This window comes from Aulostomus chinensis, chromosome 23 (assembly GCF_037954235.1).
Source record: "Aulostomus chinensis isolate RoL2024-O1b breed Wild chromosome 23, RoL_Achi_v1.0, whole genome shotgun sequence".
Taxonomy (NCBI): Eukaryota; Metazoa; Chordata; class Actinopteri; order Syngnathiformes; family Aulostomidae; genus Aulostomus; species Aulostomus chinensis.
The window spans coordinates 10,866,653-10,894,621 of record NC_141342.1 but is presented as its reverse complement, the minus strand read 5'-3'; the positions used below and the strand labels follow the sequence as shown (position 1 = coordinate 10,894,621).

Sequence of the window (27,969 nt, the reverse complement as noted above, 5' to 3'; positions counted from 1 at the left end):
TTATTCACCAGTATATATATCTATATATAGATATATATAATTTATCATTTTTAAATGGTCTGGAATTGATATTTTGTATATACCTATATATATATATATATATCTATATATATATAGATATAGATATATCTATCTAGCGATAGATAAATAGATAGATAGATAGATAGATAGATATAACCAGGGTGAACCCCGCCTCACGCCCTAAAGCTGCTGTTATAGGCTCCAGCCCCGCCGCGACCCTTAATAGGAATAAGAGGAAGAAAATGGATGGATGGATGGATATGTATATCAATTCCAGACTATTTTAAATTTATTAAAGATTATATACGTATATATATTCAAAAATATAAAGAACAAACCTGGAGTAAAATATATCTAGACTGATCAAGAATTTTGATCCAAGAAAATGAACAGAAAACCTACAAATAATGTGAAAAAAATCATAAAAATTACTTGAAAACTATACTTCCTGCAATGAAATAATATAATTAGTGATGCTAAGACAGAAATGTGTTTTAGTGAGACAAGTTTCAGTGGTGGAAGACAAGTTGCATGCATGCAGATATGACACAAAATTAAACTCGGCAATAAACGAGGCAGCCAAACAGGGTCATTTTAATCCATTTATTTTTCTAATCGTACTTTCACTGCTTACCTTTATATTTTCTCTTTTACAACAACTGAAATTACATTTCCCCTGAACAATTAGGATTAGATCATGTGGGGAACTTCAAAAATAATATACAACTGTAACCAATACTTTTATAATTTATACATTATATTTGAAAATAGGAATAAATTTAAGTTTTACAATTTCTGTTTTCTACAATATTCTCTCTTTTTTTTCTTCCTTCCCATGTCACATAACGGCAAGTCATGCACTACACTAGTAGTGATGTTTGTGCCTTAAACAAACTTTCTTTGGACACTGGAAGTGAGTGTGTGTGGGGGGGGGGGGGGAGAGAAATTACAAAACAATTCATACAGTAAGGTTTTCATCATTTATAATTTAACAAACTGACAGTCACGTGGTCAGTGCTTTCCCAAGGGCTCGTCATCAGGTTAGTTTAGAGGCAAAAGTTTGAGACACAGAGGCACAGTGTTCAGACTAGCGGGCCAGTTTTGTGAATCCAAACAAGAGTCTGGTGCTTTATGATGAATTAGCTCAGGAAAAAAACAAAAACAAAACAAAACAAAAAAAATCAAGTGGACCCTGATAGATTAACTGATTAAACATCTGTCTTTGGTCATTTTATTTATTTATTTATTTGAAAGCAGGAGTTAAAATGAAACTTGAGCTGGTTAAAGTGCAATCACCTTCGTTCGGCTCTGCTAAAAGGGAATGTTTCATCATACGCGTTCTAGTTCCCGTTGCTCGTCGTAATTAGTCGTCCAACCATCAGAACCAGACACTGTAATATCAATCTAGGAGAAAGTTAATTGCTATATTGCCTGCTGTGTTCAGGTGTCAGACAGTTTCCTCTTTTAAACGCAAGAATAATTATCATAAGTAATAAATCTAGTGGGGAAAACCTCCAGTCACACTAAACGGAAGGAAACACAAGTCCAAAAGCCTGAATATTAGCTCCACGGTGGCGATATGATGAGGTTTCACAACCTACAACTCCACTGACGGATGTTATAGTGTATGATTTGTCAAGAAAAACGACTGAATATGATATACAACCTTTTTTTTTAAAAAAAAAGAGAAGAAAATCAGCATTTCCATGCAGCACCTGACTCCATTTGGGAAGACAACTCTAGAAACTGCAGATGTATACCTAAAAAGTACTGAAGAGGTCACAGCAGCATCAACATTATAGAGTGCAGCGACTTTGACAACCAACCTTTCAAGCTTTGTGCACACCATGTCCGGTCACCCATAGAACTTTTGATTCTTTTAAATTCAATAAATTCTCTCTCAAAAGACATTTCACCTTGACTTCCCTTGTAAATTCAAAAATACCAACTGACAAAGATATTCAAAAACAGATCAGAGAGTGCGAGTTGTCGTGGTGTCATATGTTGAATAAATATATCTGCGTGATCAAAAACAAGAAAAGAAAAAAAACAAAACAACCCAACAAGTACTGTACACGCTACATGCTAGAGAAGAATACAGGCAGCCTTTTCTCTGCGTTAACATGAGAAATGCTTCTTCTTTTTTTTCCTCCTCTCCCTCGGACTAAAAAAATACCTAGAATCTAGAATGAGTGTAGAAAAAACTTTACATGTACAAGTCATTTACATCCAAGGCCATTTTTCCGTGGTGCGGCAGGTGAGGAGCAGTGAGGTGAACAGAGGTGAAACTCTTCTGTGTCGGTGCCAAGCTAGACAAACAGCAGTCCACTAGAGAGCCTTTTCCAAGATGTCTGGTTGGTCAATTTGACACAAAATGTCCGCTTTTAGTGTCAAGAGATGTCCGAAGTGTTAAGAGATGGCTGCACGGAACAGGCAGACCCCTCACGTCCTCCAGTAGAAAGCAGATAGAGGGAAGAGGAGCTCATCTGCCCTCCACCAGTGTCCAGTCTCTCGCCCAGCGTTATTGCTACCAAAGTCCGCCATGTCTCCTCTGCTCTCATCTTAAGACATGGCTATACAACTCTTTGAAGTATTAGTGAATATTTCCAATTAAGTATAGCATTATGATTAGTCTTAAAACACAAGTGGGATGTTTGGAGTCCACACCAGCCACGTCTTTGCTGGTGCTGTGCACTCACACCTGTAGGGGGGGGGAAAAAAAAAAAAAATCCCACACCATCTTGGTTTAAACGATTGGATCCCTTCACAAAACTTTTTTTTTTTTAAATCTTTTAACAGAACGATAATAAAATCAAAACAAAACGTAGTGCAAAAAAAGTACAACCGTTTGATTCTTCACATACAACCGATATGTCAGCGTTTGAACAGTTTTACTGACCATATTCTCACCTGGATCAACTTGCTCCTGTTTTCACTCAGCAAGAGAAAACTGGGATCAGGTGGGCTGTACTTAGAAAAGAAAAGAAAACAAGACAACAAAAACAAAAAAACTACAACTCCCGATGTATCACTCGACAGATTCCCTTCTTTGTTTGGAGAGTGAACTTGTCAGTATGAGGAGGCTGAAGTACCAAGTCTACTTTCCTTTGTGCCAGAGGGGAGTTGGGTTACGTGAGTGATAGGACGATGTAGTGTTTTCCAGCCCACCTGAGCTCCAGGACCCTGTTTCATTGCAAAAAAATTAATGAGATGAAGCAAATTACAAACTACCCAGATCCTTCATTTGGGACGCAGAAGCTTGCAATGACACAACCATCACACACACACACACACACACACACACACACACACAGAGCAAACCCTCCGGGCATTTCTAATCGTCCACCCCTTGAAATGTCCCTCACTTGGGTTCATTGGAAAATCAAATTTGTCAGAGGACAGAAACTCCCCACACACACGGTTTTAGGGGCTCGTAGGCAGCACAGCAAACTGATTCAAGACTTATTTAAAAAGAGAAATTATTGCTCCTCACCAGGGCTTCATACGGTTTTGTCATTAAAACACGATTCAGCCTGGTTCTGGAGGTAACGCACGCAAACACACGCACACGCCACAATTCCAGTGATGAATGAACTGAGGCATGATTTAGTACGGAGAGTTAATGTGATCACCTTTGATTTTAAGGCTTGTTGGAAGATTTTTCCGGGTTTTGGTTGTTGTTTTTTTGACACATTTTGAGAGGGACGGGGAAGATTTCAACTCCTCGGGTTACTGCACACACTCACACACAGCAGGGGAGGACTCAGGTCCCTTCAGTCAAAAACATGGACGTCACAAGAACCCAAGTGTACTCAGGAGGGCCAACACATACACTCACAAAAACAAATTCAAGGGATTTCTAATTAAAATAGCTTATTTTTCTCTGACCTTCTTAGAAATCCTCTTTTTTTTGGGTGGGGTGAGGTGGGGTGGGGTGAGTGCGTTGTTGTTTTTACTATCGAAGTGAATGGTTTTTGTTGTTGTTATTTTTTACATCTTCTATTGGTTTTTTTTCTTATAGTAGAGTCTCTGTTGTGTTAACCAGCCACTGCCTTTTAATCAAGCTGGTGTCTATTTGACTTCTAGGATGGAGGGGTTGGACTCCATGATGGCAACAATGATTTTGTCAATGTAGTCCTGGAGTCTGTAGTTGATCTCCTCCTGTTTGTGGATGGCCTCCATTAACTAGAAAGCAGAGAACAGAGGAGTAAGATTTAGTCTGAACGACACCGGCGATCAAAGGTGAGTTAAAACCGGTATTAGTCTTGGTGCCCACCTCAGTACGAGACACTGAGTTGATCTCTGCTGCCAGGGAGTCGGAGAAGGAGGCCGACATCAGGTTCTTTGCTCCCTGGATGCTCAGGTTGATGATCTGGCCATTCAACTCATCGTTCTGGTCCTTTAAACTGCGGTTATCCTGCGCAGAAGTGAGACGAGATGTAACTCATTCCTCATTAACAAGTGAAGAATACGAGAGTTGAGGAAAGCTACCTGTTTGAGTCGTTTGATCTCTTGCTCCAGTTCAGCTTCACGGGTGCGGGTCTGATATTCCTGCAGCCCGGCGCCAGGTAAGCGCCCTCTCTTTGCTTCAGCCTCCAACTTGTACAACTGTAGGTGCTCCAATTGTTTCCGCAGGTCTTCAATAAGCTATGATGTAATCATATCAGTCAGTGGGAATCTTATTCAATACATCAGGCGGCAATCAATTCGAACAGGAACGTTTGCCCCTCAACAGAAACGTTATGTAATAATTCAGTGTATGGTGATGTAACGTAGACAGTCCCACCTCCTGTGTGCACTCCTTCTCTTTCTGGCTCTGGTGGCGTTCGTGGCTCAGCTTGTCGGCCATCTTCTGGCGGGACTCCATCTCCTCCCTCAACCTGTCAGTCAGAGTTTCTGTCTCATCCTCTAGCTTCCTCTTCTCCTAAGAAAAAAAATTATAAAAAGAGGAAAATGAAAAGGACCGTTAAAACCATTGAGAGTTGTAGTAGAGTTTAAAATGTAGGTGTAGAGAAGTATATGAGTCCAATAAGTACATTATATTATCAAGTATTGTCCCATTAAATTCAAGAAGAAAATAGGCCATCGTGGGCTTGTATGTGGGCTGGTCTAGATAAAGACCAGGGCTGAGTTATTGTCCCAGTGGACCGTGAGGATTGTAGCAGGAACACCAGGTCACACAAGAGCTGGGACAGTTTCGCTGCTCTCACCTCTTCTAATCTCTCGATGTTGGCCCGTAGACACGGAACACAGGACCTCAGCTCGCTGTTCTCCTCATCCAGCTGCTGCACTCTGTGGAACAAGCACGAATTGTTTCAGACGCGTAATCAGAACACCTCGGTGCTGTTTTCGGATGATTTGGTGATGATTCAGTGGTACAGAGATGTCTTAGACAGTTGCAGATCAGTGCCAGGTGGTGGCAGTATAGAGCCACTCTTACTCCAAAAAAAAGTCAGTCAGTCTCACACACATGCACTGATAAACAAGCACCCGTCTGGCTTCTATGTAATGTGATTAAAACATGTCAAATGAGTGAAAACCGGAAAACCCTCAAATTGGTTTTTGTTGTGACTTCACTTGTTTGGAAATTGTAGAAGTCCTTTATTACATTACAAAGAAAGCTCTTAATTAGGCAATAGTATGGTTTGGGATCACTTCCTTGTGAGTTTTTATCATAAATATCTTACACAGACTAACAGATGATCAGAGTTTATCAGTTCTTAATGTACCTGGCCTGCAGATTCTCCATCTCCAGACCTCTCTCCCTCTCCAGCTTGCTCATGGCTTCCTTGTGACGCCGGGTCTCTTGCTGTAGCTGCTCGTCAGCATGGACCTCCTGCTCCTTCAGTTGCTCCTCCAAGGCGTTGGCCCGGTGCACCAGCTGAAGGTTCTCCTGGCGTAACCGAGCATGCTGCTCTCCTGATGATTCCGACTCCTTCTCCAACTCTGCCACTCGACGCTCCAGGAGCAGCACCTGTAAAATCATTGACACGACGGGAATTCAAATTACATTTTCTTAACAATGACGACACGTGAGGAGAACTCAGTATGTTTACATGTGTAGGTTTTGAAACAAGTGAGGGATTTTGAAAAAGATCAGGTGAAATCTGTAATTGCTCTCACCTTATCCGTGATGTCATTGTCGGCGAGCTCCAGGATGTCCCGTGTCAAGTCGCTGACGGTGTCCAGAGTTATGGAGCTGTTCTGGAGTAGATGTCTGTAGGTGGAGAAAAAAGCTGTAACTCAACATCCCCTGAAGTCATTTCAAATGTTACGACCTCTGTTCCTGATGCCAGACATCATTTATTAACAACTGCAAAACCGTGCGAACCACTGAAACTGAACACTGACACCATATTGCTTACCTTGCTACTTTCTTGCTGGAGAGCCTCTTGCCTGCGCTGGATGGGGAGATAGAACAACAGGAAAATGGTCAGGAAGGGAAGAAGGCGAGAGGAAAGGGACACCAGGGCTCATGTCCACCCCCATCCCTCTCTCTGATAGTAGAAGACCCCCGCTAGAAAAAGGGTGCATGATGGGGAGGTTCTTTAAAACTGGATTCTCAATGTTTATCTTAAGCAGAGCGGCAGAATACACACACGTCACAGCAAACTAACATAGACCATTGCCAAAGTGCTGATCTAGGATCAGTTTTTCCTTACCATATTAAATCAGAGGGGTCTCTGACTGCACGACATAAAGATGTTAACGTTAATTTTCTAAATAAGCTACAATTCTTGTCCCATCTCAAATTTATGCAGTTGGGGAACAGATCAAACCAGATTTTGGGGTTTTTGGTGTAAGTTTCCATGATCAAGCAAGAAGCCAGTAATCCTGGATCAGCAAGTCTGTTCTCATAAGAGCAGGTCCTTAGAAAAAACTGCACTTGACTACCAGCGGCTCTTCTGCAACAACTCAAATAAAGCATGAAGAAAACAACGTGGAAAAACCATAACACACCACTCACCTGGGGTCAATGTCAATGAGTACACTTGGGAAAAAAACTAAATCAAAAACCATCTAAAAAATGGAACTTAGCCACTTTTTTCAATGAAAAACTAAAATGCTAACACACAAAAAGAGGGTGCAAATGAAAAAGGAAAAGCTTGAGGTAAGATGGGTTTAAAATAGACATGAGAATATCTCATAATGTGTGTATGCAATCTGTAAATCCAACATAACGTGCACACATTATGAGCGCATGCGTGAGCTAATCAACACTGCAAACACATTCACACAGCCTATGATCTGAGGGAGTTGTGAACAAAGTGTTACCTAGTCATCTCTAGGAAATTGAGGCGAGTAGAGAGGTCCTCAAGACGACTTATTTGTTTGTGACACTGGCTACAGAAAAAGTCCAGCGCCTCCTCCCTGAGGAAGCTCTGAAAGCAGTCAGGGAGAGGAGCAGGTGCACTGGAGGGGGGGGACAAGGAAACAAGGGAAGAGGAGGAAGATAAGGAGGTGGTGAGTGAAAGACGAGAAGAGGTGCACCAAGGTGGGAAAGGACACCTCTGGGGGTGCGGGTGAATTTCAGAGTGAAGTGCGAAGGCTACAGGGGGAAGGAAACAGACTGAGCAGTGTGGCTGCCGGGGCAAAGTGTAAGGAAACAAAACATTCTAGGAGAAAGAACGTGTTGCTGTCTCTTGAGTTTTGATAACATTATCTTTCCAGGAGCTTCACATTCTTGTCTTTTCAACCTTGGCATCTTAGTAGCAAGCTCAGATAAATGACAAACCACTTACTAATGTACATCAAAATAACAAAAAGCAATAGAAATTAAAGCCAGTTGTGTATTCCAGTGCGGAAGCCTGTACCCTCTCCTTACATCACCTCTACCAGCTGATTGTTCACTCACGGAGTGAGTCAGGTCTGAATTATGCAACAAACTGGCACAGGTTCCCGTTTATGTCGGCAGAAATGCAGTGCAACAAAACAGACTGTCAAAGTGTCACTTGACGGTCACTTTTCCTCTGGTGGTGTAAACTATCGACCGAGGGAAAGAACTGCCACAGCTTGTGTGTGTGTGTGTGTGTAGAACAGAGGAAAGTTAACGGTGCGAACATGTAGACAAAGTGCTGGAATATTTTAGATACATGTGGGAGTGTGTGTAGGAGGCGCTGCTCCATGTGGCAACAGTGTGCATGATTAGTTCCAAACACTGACGCATTCACACTGAGTGGGTGAAGTTTGTGGGTTGCAGTTTTACTTGTGTATGATTTCTAACTGCTGAGCAGATTTCGGCATGTGATGCCGTCCTCTACATGCTGTGAATTTCCATTTTAAAACGTTCAATTAATAAACATTCATGTCATGTCATAACTGGATAATATAGTGATTCTAAATCTGTCTTTTGACCAAAGTTTGTTACATCCTATCTCATGCGGCCTTTACATACTTCCTCCGGTGGCAAGTTATATCATATCCTCCTTCATCTAATTATTCTTTCACTATAGTCTTATAGCGTCTTGCTGTTTATGAGGTCTTTAATAGTTATCATTGCAACAGTGCTATTTAAACCAGCTTATTGCCAAATCACCAAATGGGTTACAAAACCTAAGTAATCAGCTGCTAAGAACTTCCTGGCGAGGCAAATCACAGAAATATCGCACGTGTGAATTATGCATTATCTAGCTTGAAGTTGAGGGTAAAAAGGGAGGAAACTGGACTGGGGAAACACTAGAGTATGGCTCTGATGGTGCCATTGGGAGCCTGTGTTTACTGCCAGATGTCATTCACTGCTGGAGTCGATCTGAGTCAATCAGTGCTCTAGCAGCCTGGCAGTAATGCTTGCGAGATATTATCGAGATGTACTAGCTTGACGCAATGAAGCACCCCCCCTTGAAAGGCTCGAGCATAAAACATTTACTCGGGGTCATATGACAGCGGCTAATGAAAGGAAGTACAGTTCTGAATCAGTGTGTGGTACAGTTTCAGCAACATTGCAACAGTGAGGGTAAGACTAAAGGAATGGACTTTGTTCTGTTAAACTTATCTCGCCCTTCGCCAGAAAAGGAGACCGATAGGAGAGCAAAGGACATCTCCAGATAGCTATCGACCGATGACCTTGGTGTATTTACACAGAAACAGGAGCACCCAGCCCAGAATGGAACAATGATGCATCTTTTAATGGGTAGAACTGATTAAAAACGGTCAAGATTTGACGGTCCGCAACAAAGTCATGTTCAGTTAAATACATTCAAGTTGACAGTAACCATAACAAGATTAAATGGATTTAGTGCTCAACTAGTATTAATTTGATTGAGTGTGACTTCCTTAAACGTGTACCCAGATGTTCTAGCACTGTGTGAGGTCTCGTACCTGGGAGAGAGCAGTGAGGAGCCGTTGACCTGCTCTGGGGGGTGGGAGACAGGGGAGTCCCCCACATCCTCAGTCCCCTCCACGCTGCTCTCTAGCAGCAGCTCTGAATGATTGTTCTCCCCGAAATCTTCAAAGTGCTCCTCCTCTCCACCAATGACCCCCACCAGGGAGTGGTTATGGAGCTCCGGGTTCAGGGAAAACCTTTTTAAGGGGCAAATAAAACAATGGTTTACTGTGAGTGTTCATTTGTGTATACAAGAACAGGGCAGTAAACAACAGCTCTTGCACAAACATGAGGACGAAGAGTCAATTTCAGACAACATGGACCTCAGATTATTCTGCTAGACATAAAAACAGCTACAGTAGCTACAGCTACTTTGTATTTAAGAAACCACAACTGCAGCTAAACAAGGAAAACAGTGCTTTAGCTAAAAAGAGAGAGTATTGGTTTGTATGTTAGCCCTTGAAGCTTTGACATAAAGAGAACCTACTGTAAATCCCAAACATGTACAATTAATCTTGGAAGAGTGCCAATCTGGACAAATTCGACAATCACTAGTCTTTACAGGTAATCTGCTAATTCACAATAATCCCAAAGGCTGCTTTAGTTAAAACAAAATGTCTTGAACTGCTCTGCCAATGTAAACCCATGGTGGCAATACTTCAGACATGTGAGAGGAGCCTTAGCGGAGGTGGGATGTGGGTCAAGTTTAATAAGTATCCTTTAATACCAGAGAGGTAGACCAAATTAAAAAAAAAAGTTCATCAGAAATGCACGGGACGATCAGGAGGATACATTTCACATGGTCTCAAGAGTTCCAGTAAAAACGGCTCCTTGATCTTCATTAAACAGGAAAGCTGGAAAGCTGGCTCATCCTGTTTTCCGACAGGATATGTTAGATGCCTTTAAGCGTACAAAGGATGAGGATGTCAAAATCAGCAGAAAAAAAAAAAAACTTGCTTTCTCAGCCTACGATGACACAGCTCATTTTGTCTGTTTACAAGAAGAATGTCATTTGGCTGCCCAGTTCAAACAGCTGAAACATCATCTCAAACTAAAGTGTGACCATTACAATTGCCCTAACATACTGATTCTTCAACAGTCAGCCAGACAGTGGTGGTAATACCCTGGACAAAAATAAGGCTGAGCTAGTTAAACAGTCGCACTACCAATCGTAAAGCCACTTACCCTTTACTGTGGCTCTTACTACTGAGCCCCATGTTGAGTTCCCTCACACAGAGGGATGGCGAGGAAAGAGAACGCATCTTTAAACGCCCTCCACTGCCCTGGCGTGAAAGCCTTGGAGCAACTGGAGTTAAAACCCCAGACAACCAGAGTGGAATCCTGATGTTTCACGGGTTACACCAATTTAAAATAAAACCACAACGCTCCACTTCGGAGGAAACTAAAGCTCTGAAGTCTGTGGTCCTAATGAGCTGCCGGTCTACAATTCCCAATGATGGCCAGTGCATCGCCTTTGCCACCCGGTAGACTTCGGATTGATTCAGAAGGGTTGACTATGAGTGGGTTAATCAGATTTGAGGCTAAGCAACAGCCAACAGACAGTCCTGCTGACTGTCCAAGGGCCGAATGTATGGGGACAGAGGGGTAGCACAGGGAGGGGTGAGGGAGGCTAATCCTGTTAAGATTCCTAATCCCCAGTCCACTGCATGTGCAGCTACACAGAGTATGTTTTTGGCTGCAGGATCTAGTTAGCCATGCTAACCAGGTTGCCTGGCTAAACCCCACTCAACTTAGTTCCTGACCTTTTATTCCTCTCTCCACCTAACGCCAGTCAACGTTCAATCACTGTAAGCAGCAAATTGTTTGTGACTTCAAAGTATCCTTTAAGAAATCCTCGTAAATTACACACCTGAGAAATCAGGTCATGGTTAAGACAAGAAATAATCTTGTTGATGACAAAGCCTCTGGTGAATCAAGAGGGAGCATGTTTTCATTGTTGCAAGCTAATGAGCAACAGGTTTCAACGTTTTTGGTAAAACGTCACAATAACATCATACTGTCACAGTGTCGGCAAAAGGCACAACATCGAGACGTATGAGTGAACAGGAGGCAGGATCAGCTTATTCCAGGTCAAAAGGGAAAAAAAGAAAAAGGTACGACAATAAAAAATAGCTGAACTCAACACTTCCAGGAATTCAAAGCCGGAATGGGAAGTTCTAACACATCCATGCCAGGATCATTCCAATCCATCATCAAACCTAACAGGCAGGTCACACAGTCAGCACTTCCTCCCTCGCCTTTGTGCTAAACACTTCATCAAACATCTACCTACTTATAGATAATAATAATAATATTTCACCTCATAAACTATGTCAAACTCTGAGAATTTAGAATAGAAAAAAAACAAAAAAGATGCGACAATTTATGATAGTTTGGGAATGGAGGGGCGGACCTCTGCGCTCAAGGTCTTTGGCGCTTTCACAGTGAAAATCAAGTTATCCCTAAGATGTCCGGTTCAGCCAAAGAAAAAACATCAACTGTCAGTGTTGTTGCTGCACATGCTTGATGCTGCCTGTGAAAGCAGGTGATGCACGAGAACAGACGGAGATGCAATGCACGTCAAGAAGAACGAAGAACGTCAGACATCCTACAAACGGACATATCCAGGCGTAAGTTCAATTAAGTGGTTGCTGTCTATTTATTGCTTCCTGTTAATCTGCTCGTCTGCTGACCCAAATAGAATACGAGTGGTCACTGATCCAGCGCTGGCACGCAAATCACGTGAAGGGTCAGTGTGGGGCTACTCCAGCGATAACCTTTAGTTGGCATTTGACATACATTTACTAAAGCAGCCAGAAGAAATTGTTATGAGGATTATGTTGTGTTGTCCACATAAGAAATAGATGGCGGTGGATGACATGACCAGTCTTCACAGACAGAGTGTACAGTATATTCACAGGGAATATAAACAAATAAGCCAACTGTGTACACATAGTTGGGGTTTTAATGTACACTGACCTATTCACGGCATCTTCAGTGTCATGAAGCGTTGCCTCGATACCGCTATCCGTGTCAACATCCTCGTGCATCTCAGGTGGTACGAGGGCTCCGGTGTCCTCATCAGTGAAGGTCTCGCACTCACTGTAAGTGCTCTCTGAGCCCAGGTACGCACTGTCCGTCACCTCATTTTGCTGCAGAGGGAAAATAGAAATGTAAGAGCAGAGCTTATTTCTGGGCTAAACTTTGGACTCTGGACAAACTTTATATCGCAAACAAACAAATATCCTTCGATTAAATGATGATGATTAAAATGCCTCAGGGAAAAAAACATGCTGCAAGAAGTCCATTAGTCACAGAATTAAAAAATCTGTTACCTTCACACTTCATACAGCGAGTATTTATCATACTGACATATTAACAATGACTGACTATCCATAAATTTAAAGAATTTTGAAATTTGTAGATTGTCATCAAGTGTATCTGAAAACGCATTTCATGAAAGAAAAATCTGACAACAAGCCTGTGTTGATCACAGAGCTTAAAAAACAAAACAAAACTCTTCACAGATGGTCTTTTTGAGTCCTCTGGTCCATCCAGTGATGAACCAACAACCAAACAAATCAGAGAGCATACACTTCAGAGGCAGCCCGCTCCCTCTCAGATGGCCCTTCCAAGCAAAACCTGCTACATCGACACCCCTGAGCAACAGGTTCAAACAAAATGAGCCAGCTTTGAAACAACACATAGAACATGCTCAGCATAAATTCCAGAGAAAATGATCAGAAGCAACTAGACCAAGCTGTTCAGTCATGGCTGTAAAGCAGCACTGAAGGAAAGACAGGTGATTCTTGAGAGGAAATGTAACGTACCAGTCTGAAGTCAGGGGACGCCAGGCCTACAATGCTATCCACCATGCCCAAAACCATTCCTTCTGCCCCGGCTCAGTGACAGGAAGGTTAGCCTGCCATTAGTGCATCCTGATCACTAGTACAAATGCTTCCTTACCTCCACACTCAGAGTGAGAGAGTGTTTTGAGGGGGGAATACTGTAAAATCTGTCTCCACCCCCTGACCACCCGGTGGAGCTGAACGAAGAAGGCAAAGTCCAAAGTAGTAGCAGTAGTCAGCTGTAATGCTCGGTCAACCAGCTTCCTCTCTGTCAGCTCCAAGTTAAAACACCACACAACTCTTTAATCTTTCTTAGATCCTGAAGGCTTAATTTCCTGGCAGTGTTACAGAATAAATCATTAAACCATGTTCTTCATGCCTCTAGCTGCACGCTGAATTATGGCTTTACATTAGAACAAGCTGCCATAACAGTTTAGTGTTCTAAGCAGTCAAACAGAGGAAAGTTTGCTGCAATGGGAGAGAACATTTGGAGAGGGAAAAGTTAGGTGGCTGGGTCCTTGAATTTCTCCAATACTGGGCCTCTGCTGAACAGTCTCACCTTGCTTGTTTTGAAAGCAAACAGGGCAGGAACAGTGCAGCCATTGAGAGAGAGGAACCCTTTTCTGCCAGAAACCCAAGAGAAAAACAAGGGCACGGACACAGGTGTGGCGTTTACTTAAGAAGATGCACAAAACCTAAATGGTGCTTATAGTTTCCAGTAAACAGCAGCCACGCAATATTATACATCCGAGTAACTACCACAACGGTAACTCGGATTCACATTTAGTCATTTGTTTGTTTATGTTCTGTATAGGAAATATTAAATTCCCAACATAATGTGCATAAACACAGCTAGTTATCAATAATTAGACATTCTGCACACATTCTAACATCCACAGCAACACAACTGGGTAATTTCTATTCTTAATGAACCAACCTGAAAACATTCAAACATCAATTTACTGTCCAACACCAACGAGCTCTTTTTACCCCATGTCAACATGGTGATACTTCATTAATTGTAAGAAATAAAAAGCCTGACTTTTCATCTCAAACACCTTGTACATCTTAGAGCAGAGGCTGGATGCTCTGCAATCCCTAAGGCATTGGATTCGTGCTTCTTCTAGTGGCACAGTACTTCACATCATCACTCAGTTCAATCATGCAGTAACAAATACTGTCTCTACTCTTGCCTTCACTATAGGTGCCTGCACTTCCACGTCATACCAAGTGAGGGCGCTGATACTGTGCCACTAGATGTAATCTGCACTCATAGGTCTACATGGCTGAAAGTGCGCACAATAGCAGAAATATTTCAATTTTGCAGAGGCCAGCAACAAAATGATAGTTAAATATACAAGTTCCGTGCACAAGGGGAGGCAGGAATTCCAGATATGCTCCCCACAACTGTAAAACCACAGATGTAAAAACTGGGGCACATTCCACCTAATTCAATATTTGTCAAAGAATACTAAAAAGCCTTGCCTTGCCAGATGTTATTCAGTGTCAGCCAAACCAGGTTGTTCAGCGTGTGGAATATTCACACAGTGGTAATGATAGCTCTGCAAGCCGCTCTGTGAATTACAGCGGCCAAAGTGAGAGTGCACTGGGAGTTCAGCCCGTGACCTTCACACTGCACTGCTGTGTACACCAATGGGAACTGAAGGGACAAAAACTGGACCGCATTCACAACCAGAACGAGGATAAGCCTCCTGTGTGGCGCCTCACCTCATCGTATTCCTCTGGACAGCCCACAGCTCCATCCCCTGGACTGTAGTTTACACTGTAGAGCTGTGGCTCTGGACCTGGAAGATATGAGAGCAAGAGGACAGATTTACTGTGTGCAGGATAAAAATGTATAATGTCCACATACAAAACTAGCTCAACTGTGTACTGTGTGGACAAACAACCCCTGGAGGAAGGAGAAAGAAGCTGAATGTTGATCTATTCATTTGAATGTTTTACAGGGCTGTCAAGCGATTAAGAAATGCATCTAATAACGTATTCTGTAATTAATTAATGACATAAATCAATTTTGGAAGTGAAATGCATCTAAAATATTTCAATCTAAATAACTGATAAATGTTTGAATTTGTGCATAAACAAATCTTAGAGGTGGAACACTTTCTCTGTTCATGATCAATGATGGCCAAGACAATCGTCAACATGACAAAACCCAAGATGTTCAATGATGTCTTCTTTGTTTACTTCCATGATTGATGGAACAAAATCAAACGGTTATTTTGCCAGCACTAATGTTACGTAAAAAGACACCATGCTCATACTTGCGCAATTATTTTAGTGTTGAGTTTACGCAAATTGCATACTGAAGATTTATATTTCTTATTTTCAAATGAAATCATAAATGTTCTTTGGATTAACAACTGAAACGTGTCAAACATGGACAGACACAACGTACCAGCATTATTCCCGAAGTGCTTCAATGACACAGCAATCTAAGGTTTTATTCATTCTGCTTGTTCTGATTATCAGCATCATTGTTGAAGTAAAAGGGACTCCACTGTTAACAGTGTAATTAGAGATATTCATGTTTAACAATCTTCCTCCGCTGTGTTTGTTCAAGTACACAATCAGCACATTTTAGAGGTTGTACCCTTGCTGCCCTGCTTCAGCTTGTTTACAGTCAGCAATCTAAGTTTGATGTGACAGTAAACATGTAACTTTCATACTCGCATTTCAGGGGATATAAAATGTTGTGTAACAACAGATTGAACCGAGTAAACTGATGAAAAGGGCGCCACATATCCTTTTCAATAGTGCAAATGCAGACCTCTGTTTGAAAGCACCTGTAGAAGCGGTGTAACCTAAGATGGGAGCCCCATCAGCCACTGCAGCTCCTGTATCTAGTAAACAGAGCTGTGAATAGCACCCAGCTGAGAGAATAGAACACAAACTGTTTTCTGAAAGCAAGCCAGTAGACCCGAAGGTTTTTATACCCCCCGGTCTTATATAACCTGTTAGTCTTTGATACTCGTACACACACCGAAAGCTGTTCCGAGTGAAACAAGTTGGTGCCATTTGAGCAGAAGACCTGCAGCCTCTCTTGGCATGATGTCAAAATATCAGGGAACACATATTTCCCAAGACCAACCTCTGTTGTTCCAGACATGCAATCGCCACTACAGGGGACAAGGCATTTCCATAACCTGAGGCCATGACTTTATTGAAAGGTGTTCTTGCCAGTAACAAGTGGCGCAGAAGTAAAAATCAAAAAGAAACAGACTGAAGTTTATTTTTTGTTAAACTAGAAAGCCAGTTGGGAGCTGGGTGAGAGGGTTTAGTTCTCAGATTACAGGAGCAACAAAGGTAGAGAACATCACATGGACATAGCACACCGAAAATCAATAGTTGAGTGGAGAAGGATGGGGGGGGGGGGGGGCGCCTACTGGAATTCTCACAGCTGTGAGTGAGTGACTTGGCAGTGACAAAGCTTCACAGGCTCACATGGGAACCTGCCTGAGTGCAGGACAGATATGCTTCAATCACAAAAATAAGGAACATGCAGCACATTTTGAGATGATTTTAAGCCCAAACATACCACAGTGACCCCAGACAGGATCATGGTGACATGATCAAACAAGCAACCCAAGCTCACACCAAAAGGACTTGGATATTTTGTAAAGCTGATGGAAAGCCTGTCTTCAAATAGTTTGTACTGTATTACTGAAAATATTTGTCTACATTTCTAAAATGAATAAATAAAAAAAACTTTCGAAGGATCCATATTTTTTTTCAGATTTGCCAACATCACGGACATGTCTGAGATTTCTGAAGCTCCTTTTACAACCAGGCTTAGCAACTGGTGAGCACAGAGAGAATGGAGGGAGAGACAGAGAGGACAGTGAATAATTTAGGTGAATAGGACTCTCTGCTCAAATGCCATCTCTCTCCCGCTCAAGCTCCAAAACCTCACCAAGCAGCCCATGTGTCTGTGCAGCTCTTGCCCTCCAATGCATGACTTATTAATGTTTGGAGTAACCGGAGCTATGCAACCCTGAAAGCTTTGGGGAAAGAGTTCTGCATATCAATAGCCAAGCAGATTGGGAGAAACTGTGACTATTGTGTTGACGTCACCACAAGTTGGACGGAGCCGACAGACAGCTTGGGCTGCTGCGGAGAATTCTTTGTAATGATGTCTCTTTGGGGATGTGAATAAATACATCCAACATGCCCACTCCACACTCTGGTACGACAACAGAAAACGGGATCTACTTAAAAGTAAATTTAATCTTGACATATTCTGCACACAGGGAAAGTCTAAAACTGGTTGCTATTGAATTGATGACATGGCGTTCACCACAGTAAAAGATTTTCTACTTTTTCAGTACAAATGACAGCAGGTTTACAAAATTAAAAAGGGATCTGTAGAAGAGGAAACCAAAGACAGCATTTTCTAAGTATTTGGGTCAGTCTACCAAACCGTCACCTCAGCTGAATAATAGATTTGAACATACTGTGTTGACAACAACATTTGGCACCATATGGGGTATAAAAAAGATGAAGCCAACTGCTGGAGAGTGAATGTCCTGTAGGTGTGTGAATTTGCAGCTGATGCCTTCTTGAAATACTGAGCTTGAATTGTTTCCACATCCATCGTTAAGATGAATGAAAGAAGACACTCCAGCTGTACCACATAAAGTAAAAGTATACAGCAAAGACAAGCATTCTCGAAGCGGTAAAAAGTAACTCACCTCCATTGCTAATTGCTGAGATTCCACGGTGGAAGTCTTCAAAGCTGATTACTCCCAGGCCACTAGGATCCAAAAACTTGGTCAGATCTTTCACCTGGAAGACAAAAATAATTAAGACTAAAAGGTATAGATGATGTAACAGGTAGGAAAAATGGCTGACCTCCAGGGTTTAGTCAATGTTTGCAGGTGTCATGCTTTTTGGCTTTTATTGGATTGTAGAGGGTAGTAATAAGGTTACGAGGACTTTAAACTGTACCAAGAGCACCGCTTTCATGCACTCTGTATTCAGCAAGAAACAAAACCAAAAAAAAGGAAATAAATGTTGCAGATGGGTTACAATCTCTAGCAATAGGTAAAAGAGGGCTTGCAGAATGTTTAAATTATCTCATAAGGGTATGTGCATACAAGGCCTTGCTTTTAAATGCGTGTGCACTCACAATATGAAGCAATATACCCCTTTGTGCACAGGAATGTTTCTGCTTTCAAGAATTAAATGGGTTATGTAAGAGCACCTACATACAGTACTGTATATTCCAGTAGTAACCTGGCAACAAGCAGATGGGGGCTTCAGTAACTACAGATCCTCAGAGAAAAAAAAAAAGACAGCAACAAGAAATCTTCTCTAATCTAATCCTGAGAGCCGAGTCATTCTGCAACACATCAATGACGATAACGCCGGTTTCCCGACTTCACAAGGATCTAACCTGGGAACAATACTTGCATCACATGCATCTCCAGAAATGTCAGTGGCGCCAAGCAATCAAATCTATTTACACAAATAAGAGACTATGCCAAATGCCATTCATCACAAAATTACACAAACCCATTATTACAGTATAATTCCAGGCGTGTATCACTGACAAAATAAGCTGGGAGGGAGCCCGAGAGTATGTCGGGTGAGGTTTCAGTGGTTTCAGCTCGCTTGCTCTTGAGGAAGGAAGCACGCAATGTGAAAACATTTCACTGAGACCTTTCTCCGTCCTCTACTTTTTATATCTGTTACACATTCAAACAAGCTGATCTGCTTAGTAACACTGATCTCACACTCAGGAGGCTAAGAAGGCTCAAAACTCCTAATAAACTGAATCCAGTCACTCTGACGGCTTACGGTGCAAGTCTGATGAATCAAAAACATCTGAATTTAGTGAGAGGAGGAGCTGATCTCAATGAATGGTAGTTAATATTGCTCTTCTAAAACATCTCCATCCTCGAGACAGGGTCTGACAAGTTCTCAAGCATGTAAAAATAAATGTGGCTACAGTTTTTAGCTTTCCATTTCACAGCTGACAGGAAGTAATTATGTTCCATGCAGCTATTCAGAAACACCTCTGCAGGGCAAGGTGAGAAGACCGAGTTATGATGAAGAATTAACCATGAAAATCTGTAGCTCTGAAGACATTTTTACATAGCATTTACAATCATCAGGGAACAGGTTTTAGTGATTATATCTACAGGAAGAGACGGGGGGAGTGGAACAAACCACGAAGAGGAGGATAACTGAGTGTAAAGTTAAACTAACTATTTTGGTTAAGAGATAATAAACTTAAACAGGTGTTCTGTTATCCAAAAAAGAGTTGTAGAGCAAATCAAATCTACATGAAGCATTAAAGTGTTGTTCTTTCATAAGCAGAGCAGATGGTCACACTGAGTCAGACAGTAGCCTGCTACACAAAACAAGAGCCTGAGACTGAGAATAACGACCTACATTAAGTCTAAAGTCTCTTTCCTAGCTGGCTAGGCTCTTAATTTTTTTTTTCATTTATTGCAAGCAGTTATGAGAGGACAAAACATTCCAGCAGGGCAGAACTGATCATGTGCAGAGCAGTGATGGCTTTCATTTCAATGAAACAAAGATTGGGTGTAGCTAAGATGTGAGCTCACGTAGAGTTTGGGTTGTTTTCCCTTTGATTTGGCTTCATCCCTGAAATCCAGTACTGGGAAAAATCTGATATTGACGCAGGTGATGTCATTGGGTGTGTTAAACTCAGCTTGATCCACTGGATCTGATGATAATAAATGGTTCCAATACAATATGCATAATACAAGGCGCAGTGTGACAATTCATAGTTTTAGAAAGTAAAACAAAACTTAAGAATCAAGGAAGTGTTCTCAAGCAGAGCATCGAATCTCACAACAGAAGAAGACGAGCAGTTTCACAACTGGGGCCCTAATAAAATAACTTACAAACATGCACAAGTGGGATGAAAAAGAAAAACCAGAGTACTTCAAATAACAACCCTACTAACGCTGATAGTAAAAAGACAAAAACAAAACAGTTGTATATACTTGGCACAATTGAACCTACTTTTGGAAAATCTAAAAGGAGCAAAGAAAAAAAATGCTTTAAGCATTACTCCCTAAAGGAAATCTGCTCAAGATATAATGAGATATGACTGTAAAGTGAAGCAGAAAATGTTCTTCATGAAGAGGAATTCCTGCACCTTAGCTAGTTGAATCACATCCCCCCCCCCCCCCCCCCCCCCGGGCGCGAGCGCGAGCGCACGCACACACACACCAGGGAAAAACTGCGCTGCCAATATCAATTTCGCAGGCATGAAAATCAAGATGCTCCACATCAAGTTGTGCATCAAGATCCCTGCTAGAAACTCATAGTACTGTACACCCACAACCTGACGGCACAGCAGTTTGTTTACTGTCTCTGCCCTGTATTGTGTAACACCTGCACTGTCAAACACAACTGATACGCCTCTCCAGCAGGCCGACACCGACTACAGACGTAATTCTGATATTCTCCAAAATACACAAAAAAAAAAAGACTTGTTTTGCTTTTCTATCATTTAATGCCGAAAGTGAAATCTTAACTCGTTTTTCTTTTTTTTGAAGTATCATCAGCATTACAATATTGTGTAATAACTTGTGTTATCATACCAAACAAGCACTGCCCTGAGAGATAGTTGTAAGATTTGAACTAAAATAGGAGTTCCTTTCAAACGCTCTGCTTAGCGGAGCAGTGAAGGCATTGTGGTTTTTAGGTTTCCTCTATTTGTGTCTAATCAATGATGGGGCACGCCTGACCGCCTCCACACAGACCACTGTTGTGTATAACCCCATGGGGAAGAATATTCTTTGGTCAGAGTTTCCTACAGTAGTGGGGATTTCACAATAGTTCCCATTCAAAAAGGACTGATAACATGATTGTAAATGGAAAAAAGAAAAAAGATGATGGGAAAAATCTGACTAATCTCAGTGCATAAAACACTAATGGACTAACAGAAAGTAAACTCAAGAGGGGGGGGACGTTTCAGGGTTTCAGGGCATGGGACATTCCATTGTGGATTAGAGGGGCAGCACATAAAAGCAGCGGGTGAGGGGAGGCAGGCTGGCTGGCTAAAGTAGGGCTGGGAGTGTCGACTGACATGAGAGCTGCCGCCACAATGGGGTTCAGTGTGGCTTTTGTGCAGAATCGGGGTCAAAACCAGGGAGTTAAAACCAGTGTGTGTTGGTTCTGAAGATCTTTTCAACAGTTTAACTCGGATTTTGCACATGCCTGCAGAACATGGCATGTTTGAGGACAGTTTTCTTTTTTTCTCCACAAAAACATTGTAATGGCAGGTCAGCTTTTAGCGTTCCGAACACAGGCAAGACTCACTATGCTAAATCAAACGGTTGAATGAACTGGGTTTCATTAATGTTGATGACAATTCTTTAAAAACTAATCAGTAAAAAATATTTTTGACATGCTTGTTAAACAGGGGACTGGATTAATTATGCTTGCTTGCTGTGTTATTTGTTGGATTTTTCCAGTGTAAAATACTGCACCTTTGACATTTGTTTTGTTCTGTCCAATTAATGTTACAAAACAGGACATTCATTTTTATTTACGGTACTAAAACAGGAGTTGCCAGCGGAATTAAAGCAGAACTGTTCTAGAGTGGTGAAGAGGAATTGATTTCCTGTGTGCACTATTAGGCAGAGATAAAAGAGCTAAGAGTGGAAAGTAGCAGGGTCTGTATCAGGGTAGAGTATAGACCTGCATATTCCTTGACACTGGAACAGTTATCTCTTCCACACAGACACGTTGAGGCCTAGAGCTCATTACTTGATACATGTACTCTCCTACAACTATCAGGACTGACGGGATCAATGGATCCCAAATGCTTAGAGATTCTACATCACACTGTTCTTACATTCAAACTAGGCACAACGCACCATGTGTATATGCACATGGGCACTACGACATCCTGGAATAATTCTGGAGGAAACATTTGCATGCTTGGCATACAAGCAGAAATTGAACATGCATGCAAATACCTTGTGAATACCTTCGTGCAGTCTCTGGCATGTCACTGGGATATTTGCAAAGAGGTAGAAGATATTGCAAATGTAAGACCTTATCCGAGGCCTTGACTAACTATGCCAGAAATTAAGTGACAAATGCTTGTTGTTGATTATGTCTGGCAGAGAGAATTGCCTTTAAGACAGCAATAATTATTACAATAACTCCTAATCAACCTTCCTATGACACCCTGACTGGAGCCCAATAATCTCCACTTCAATTTGGCATGCATATCTACTGGCACTTTAAATCCTATAACTATATCGAAGTATTATTTATGGATGTCCTCGTGAGTCAGTGCATATTAGCTCGATGGTTTTCTGAAAAACTGCAAAAATACTTGCGTTACCACCACGGTCAACTGTAAAATGTAATTAATGTGATCAAACCACTTTAGCATCCAGATGACAAACACAACCTCAAATAAGGGACAACCTTAAAAAAGTATGGGGGGAAAAAAAGAAAACATATGTATGTCCAACTGATTTTACAATTTCAAAGAAACAATAAGAGTCTGACTTCAGGCAAAAGCATGTACACCCAATTAGACGTGACTCTCTTTCTGATCCCTGGATTCAAGTTCTGCCAAATACTCTCAAATAATCACTTATGTAACATTCCAGTAATTCTGTCTGGAAAAAGTACACACTGCATTACTTAGGTTTATGTGAATGAAAAAGGCCCAAAATTCCCAAGTCCGGTGTGTCTGTCTTACTACAAAAAGAAAATTGAGTGGCAATTCTAAGTGAAGTCGAAGTTGGCTCCTACACTTCTGATAATCTGAGATCTAAAGTGAAACATCAAGAAAAACAGTCATTTCAGGCCCCACCTGTCACACTGATTTCTCACCCGGTGTCATGGAAATGTATCAGCGCTCTGAACACAATAACAGGTGGAACTGAGATCCATTCCACAAACATGACCAAAGTCCATAAAAATAAAGTCATGAGTAGTTTGTTGGGAGCAAACGAACCATGAAATCTGTCTGACTCATGAAACAAAATCCATTTTTACTCTTAAATCCTCCATGATTCCCTGTCTAGGGAGCCAAGGGTATGTATGGCTGGACGTGGGACAGATAAGAGTAACAGAGGTGCTTTGAACTGAGAGAGAGAGGGGATTAAAAAGCTTTCGTGAGGCAGCATTAGTATGTGAGGTACCAACAAGTACCTTCCCTAAAATCATGTTTTCTTCAGTGTTAAACTGATATTAAGTAATACTCTAAATCTATGTATCCTAAAGTGTCCTCTTCTTCAAACGAGCATTTGAAGACTATGGAGGAGATGCTGCAGAATTAATTAACATAGCAAGTGATCGTATTATTCTTAACATTTCAGAAACCGCTCAAGAAATTGAAAATATGTGCTCGTATGGGCACAAATGTTGTTTTTCTTAAGTTAGTAGTTTGGCTACATCACCAAATGCATTCAAAGTAATTTCCCTGACTGACCTCAGGGAAATTATCACCATATTTGAAAAAGTTGTTGTGGATATTAAACATCATAATAACGAAAACAAGAAGAAGGGCAAAGAGAGTCATGCGTCTGTGGTGTGGTTGGTTCCTAACGTCAGCTTTGGACTTCTCATGATTGGATTTACACTTCAAAAGTCATAGAAACAGTGTTCATTAGTGAAGATTATCATGTGAAACAAAACCCAAAACATAAACTCTATTTTGCCAGAGAGCTCATTTTTATACAGAGGAAATGTAAAAATGCCATTAGCTGTGGATCGAGGAAACCCGTGGCAATGCTAACTACCGTGTCAGCCCAAAAAAATATACCATAGCCCTGCAGCACTCTATTGCAGCTTGGCTACGTAATGAAATGATTCTGCAGGGACACAGTGACAGTGTCCTTTTATTGTCAGCTCAGCTTATACGAATCTCAACAAATATCAATATAAGTTTCCAGGTAAAAAATACTATCCCCAGGAGTCAAGAATGAGGTGGAAATACAAAAGAGAAACACTGATTAAGATAATAAATTTGAATATAACATAAATATTATGGGGCATCTGCAAATCAGGTTTGATTTTTTTTTAAGAATTGCTAGTTCCATCATAACCAGATAGTTACTACTTTTTATTGTTACAAAATAGTAAAGGAATATTGGCGCACAGGGTGAGACGCTGTAAGTGCAAGAGGGTCCCAGGTGGACTGAGATGCATCAACCGCCTCATGAGATTACCCCAAATCAACACACTATGCAAACAGCAAAATGAGTGTTAAGTCATGTGACATATGGAGGTCTGACAGAATTCACAACAGCCAATATGCTTGACAGACTTATCCGGGCGATAACCCCAATCCTAGCTTTTGAATGGTCACCAAATACACGACGAACTAATCCAGGAATGGTTTCAATCATGTGAGGCCAAATCTATTGGAGCACATTTCAAGGGCTGCTTCCACAAAGTCAACAGGGTAAGAGCTGCTGAAGGTAGGAGTTGTCACTAAACATACAAACTCGACACTTGAAAGAAATAAACAAACTTGGAGTGAGCTGCTTAGTCGCGCCAACTTAACAAATGGAATGCAACAGCACCCTAGTGGGGGGGGGGGGGGGGTTGTGTTACCTCTAATTTAGGATGAGTCAGGGCAATGTAAACCTGATGTAGGTTTTTTTTTTCTTTTACATACTGAGAGACAATAAGGGATAAGTTGAGGAAACAACAGAAATATTAACACAATTATTCTCGCCTCTCTAACAAAATGTATCAGGTTTATTAATCAAGACGAGTAAAACCTGATTTACTTGTTTTAACATGACTAGAAAATGGAAATTGATTAAGATCACGGACAACTGAGCAACATGATCCAGATGGATTTTAAATGATGCCATTAAAAAGTGGTTGATGCAGGAAGCTCTCTGTGGCTCAGCAGAAAAATCAATGATAAATCATTTATGGATGTGGTGCTCTTTATGATTTACAAGGAGTATCACTCAGCATGCAGCTCCTTGCTCAAAAAGGAGATCGGCTAAATTTTTTTAAAAAAATAAAAAAATAAAGGCATCTTACCTGATCAGCCCCATAGGCAGCAGCAAATTCCATAAACTCCTCAATGCGAACAAAACCATCCCCATCTTGGTCTAAAGCATCGAACACAGCTTTTAGCGGGGAGAAATCTTCCTCCCTCGTATTCACAGATGAAACCATCGGCAGTGAGTCATCTACCACCGTTTTAGAGAGGGAAACTGTCTCCACGGGTTGCTCTGTAGTCCATCCAGCCTCATGTGAAGAACAGTTTAACTCCTGAATTGAAAACTCAAAGGAAGCCACTTCATGATCATCTGATCCTTGGAGCTGGTTAATATCCGCCAACCTCTCCTCCTCGTTCAGTTCGGTTGTCAGATCATGAACACTTTTATTCTGTACACACTCCAGTGGCTTGATGTCCCAAGTTTCGTCATCATGGACCTCAGTGGTTAAGCACGGATCCAAGGCCATTGCTTCATCCCCTTGGTTTTTGGCTTCAGAACATATTTTGGTTTCTGTCAACTCCTCCAGCATGAAGGCATCCTCAGCCAGAGGCCCTGACGGCGATGGAAGTTCAGCTGGCGAACTAAGAACGAATGAGTCACTTTCACCTTTTTGCTCTAAAGTCTGACTTGTAACTGGGGTAGCTCCAGCATGTTCCACCTCTGACTCTACTGCTGACAAATCTAATGGTGCACCTGCACAGGTAACAGAGGCAGGACTAGCAGGACACAGGCTTATGCTGCTGTCACAATCTGGAATCTTAAAATCCAACAAAGGCACAGATCCTTCAGTCCACTCGGACGGGGAGCTGGTGTGGTTATGCAGGAGACTACTCTCAGGTAGACCTTGCAGGGTTGAGCTACTGGTTACAGTCAGATCAGTCACTTGATCAGGGAATAAACCTTTGTCTCCAGTTTCAGGTGACACAGCCTCCCTGCTCTGTGTGGGAGGGGTATCTGCCTGATCCTCCCGTGGCAGGTCTACCAGCTCCTCACTGACACCCTGTGGATCCAAAACATCTGAGGACTCGCAAGACTGTTCATCCGAGAGGAGAAACAAAATTGGATTCTCTGGGTTTGTCTCAGAATTCCTCTTTTCTGGAGAAGACGGTTCACAGAGGATTACCTCAGCCTGACCACTGAGGGCACTTGAGCCCCTGAGAGAGGCCTCTTCTGACAGACTCAGTTCCTCAAAGGCAAAGTTTTTCCCAACCACATCAGTGAGGCTTGGAGAAAATAACCATGACAGAGTAAAGTCACTGACTTCATCAGCCCCTTCCTTTTTTTCTGTGCAGGACAATTCCTCGACTTGTTTTTTATGAATAGAAGCTTGGGAATTTTCCTCAAATAATAAATCTTCACAAGAATAATCTGAAATATATATAAGGTTGTCCAACTTCATCGGTTTGTCCTGGAAAACCTCTTTGCTTTGTCCTGATGTCAGATCCTGGTCATCGTTTGTGAAATCCAAACCTGTCTGACCAGTTGTGCTCTGACAAAGCACACCTCCATTGTCTGAATCTAGAGTGAGAAATCCCAGAGGAAATGGCTGTTCTGGCTCCCACTGTGTGTGCCCCAGAGGGCCAGACACAACTGTTGGTTCCATTTGTGTTGGCTGGTCGCCCTTGCAAACTAAGAGTAAGCTGGTGACGCCTTTATCTCACAGCCGTTTTCGAGATCCAGTTCTTTAATTTTAATGTCATGTTTTTAAACGGAAAGCTTTAATTGTCTAAGAGTAAAAAAAACGTTGGCAGTCATTGTAAATTTCAAGATATAAGGTTAGCGGCAGGTTTTGTGACAGATTATAGAAATACTGTAAGCCTGCTAGGTAATTCAAAGGTCATATTAACTTCTTATTCCAAATCCTACTTATATAAATCTGATTTGACTCACTTCGTTCCCCTCTGTCACACTAGGTCCACTCCTGGTTGTTGCCAAATCTTTCCGTTTCATCGCAACCAACGTCAACATGCTTCACTTGGGTCAGAAAGCTGGGAAAACTGCGAAATCACTCTGGAAAGTCGCTAACACGACTGACAGCATCTCTGCTAAGAGGCCAGTTTGAAACGAGTTAAGATGGTGTTTGTCAACATTAGCTTTCTTAGCCGATTACCTAATCTTATCCATCGCAAGCTAATTTGCCGAGGGGCAAACAGTGCTGCGAGGAAACGGTGCGAACGACGCTACGAATACATGAGTTATGCTAAAATTGCAACATTAAGCTGCTCAGTACCGGGCTGTCAGAGTCACCTAAAATAACACCGACTGTCAAACGCTATCCTCAAATGAATTTATGCTAGCAACTACCATTAACTCCTCCTTCGAGCATCCCTCGTCTTTCCAACCATTGGCCAGGCGAGCTGCTAACTGACTAGCTAGCGAAATTAGCCTATTAGCTCGCTAACAGGCCAAACAGTCCACCTTCTAGCCATGTCAATGAAATGAAAACCAATGTTAGAAGTAATACCAAACGATTCAAAGTCTAATTGCGGAAAATGTCACCTCGGCGACAGTCCAATATATCTGCATTTGCCGTATTCCAGCGGAAATCCACCTGTGTCAGTCACAAGACAGGCCAGACGAGTGACGAGACGAAACCGTTCATTCCTCCACAAATTTTTCTCTTATTCTCGTCCCCGAGAAGACATCTGCCTCTGTGCCCCTCGTTGACAATCATACTCAGACGAAAAAGATGTTAATGGAGTCCAAAAAGTTCCATCATTTGACAGGCGCTCAGCCGACGTTGGTCACAGACACACGGACAGCTCTCGCATCAGCATCAGCAGTG

General features: G+C 41.8%; 1 protein-coding gene across 2 annotated transcripts; it reads right to left on the bottom strand.

Annotated features, from left to right (window-relative positions):
- Window positions 1-610: 610 nt before the first annotated feature.
- Window positions 611-27,969, bottom strand: rab11fip3 (RAB11 family interacting protein 3 (class II)). 2 transcript variants are annotated; one of them, XM_086194491.1, is made up of 14 exons: window positions 25,222-27,969; window positions 17,904-17,997; window positions 14,920-14,996; window positions 12,323-12,495; window positions 9,340-9,540; window positions 7,297-7,434; window positions 6,387-6,422; window positions 6,145-6,238; window positions 5,751-5,995; window positions 5,232-5,313; window positions 4,808-4,945; window positions 4,513-4,668; window positions 4,298-4,438; window positions 611-4,206 (listed from the first exon to the last, which is right to left on the bottom strand). In XM_086194491.1, exons 1-14 carry the CDS (start codon window positions 26,785-26,787, stop codon window positions 4,093-4,095), a joined length of 3,255 nt encoding a protein of 1,084 aa, XP_086050617.1. In that variant the 5' UTR covers window positions 26,788-27,969; the 3' UTR covers window positions 611-4,092. The 2 variants fall into 2 exon arrangements, with proteins under 2 accessions (XP_086050617.1, XP_086050618.1); XM_086194492.1 differs by lacking the exon at window positions 7,297-7,434.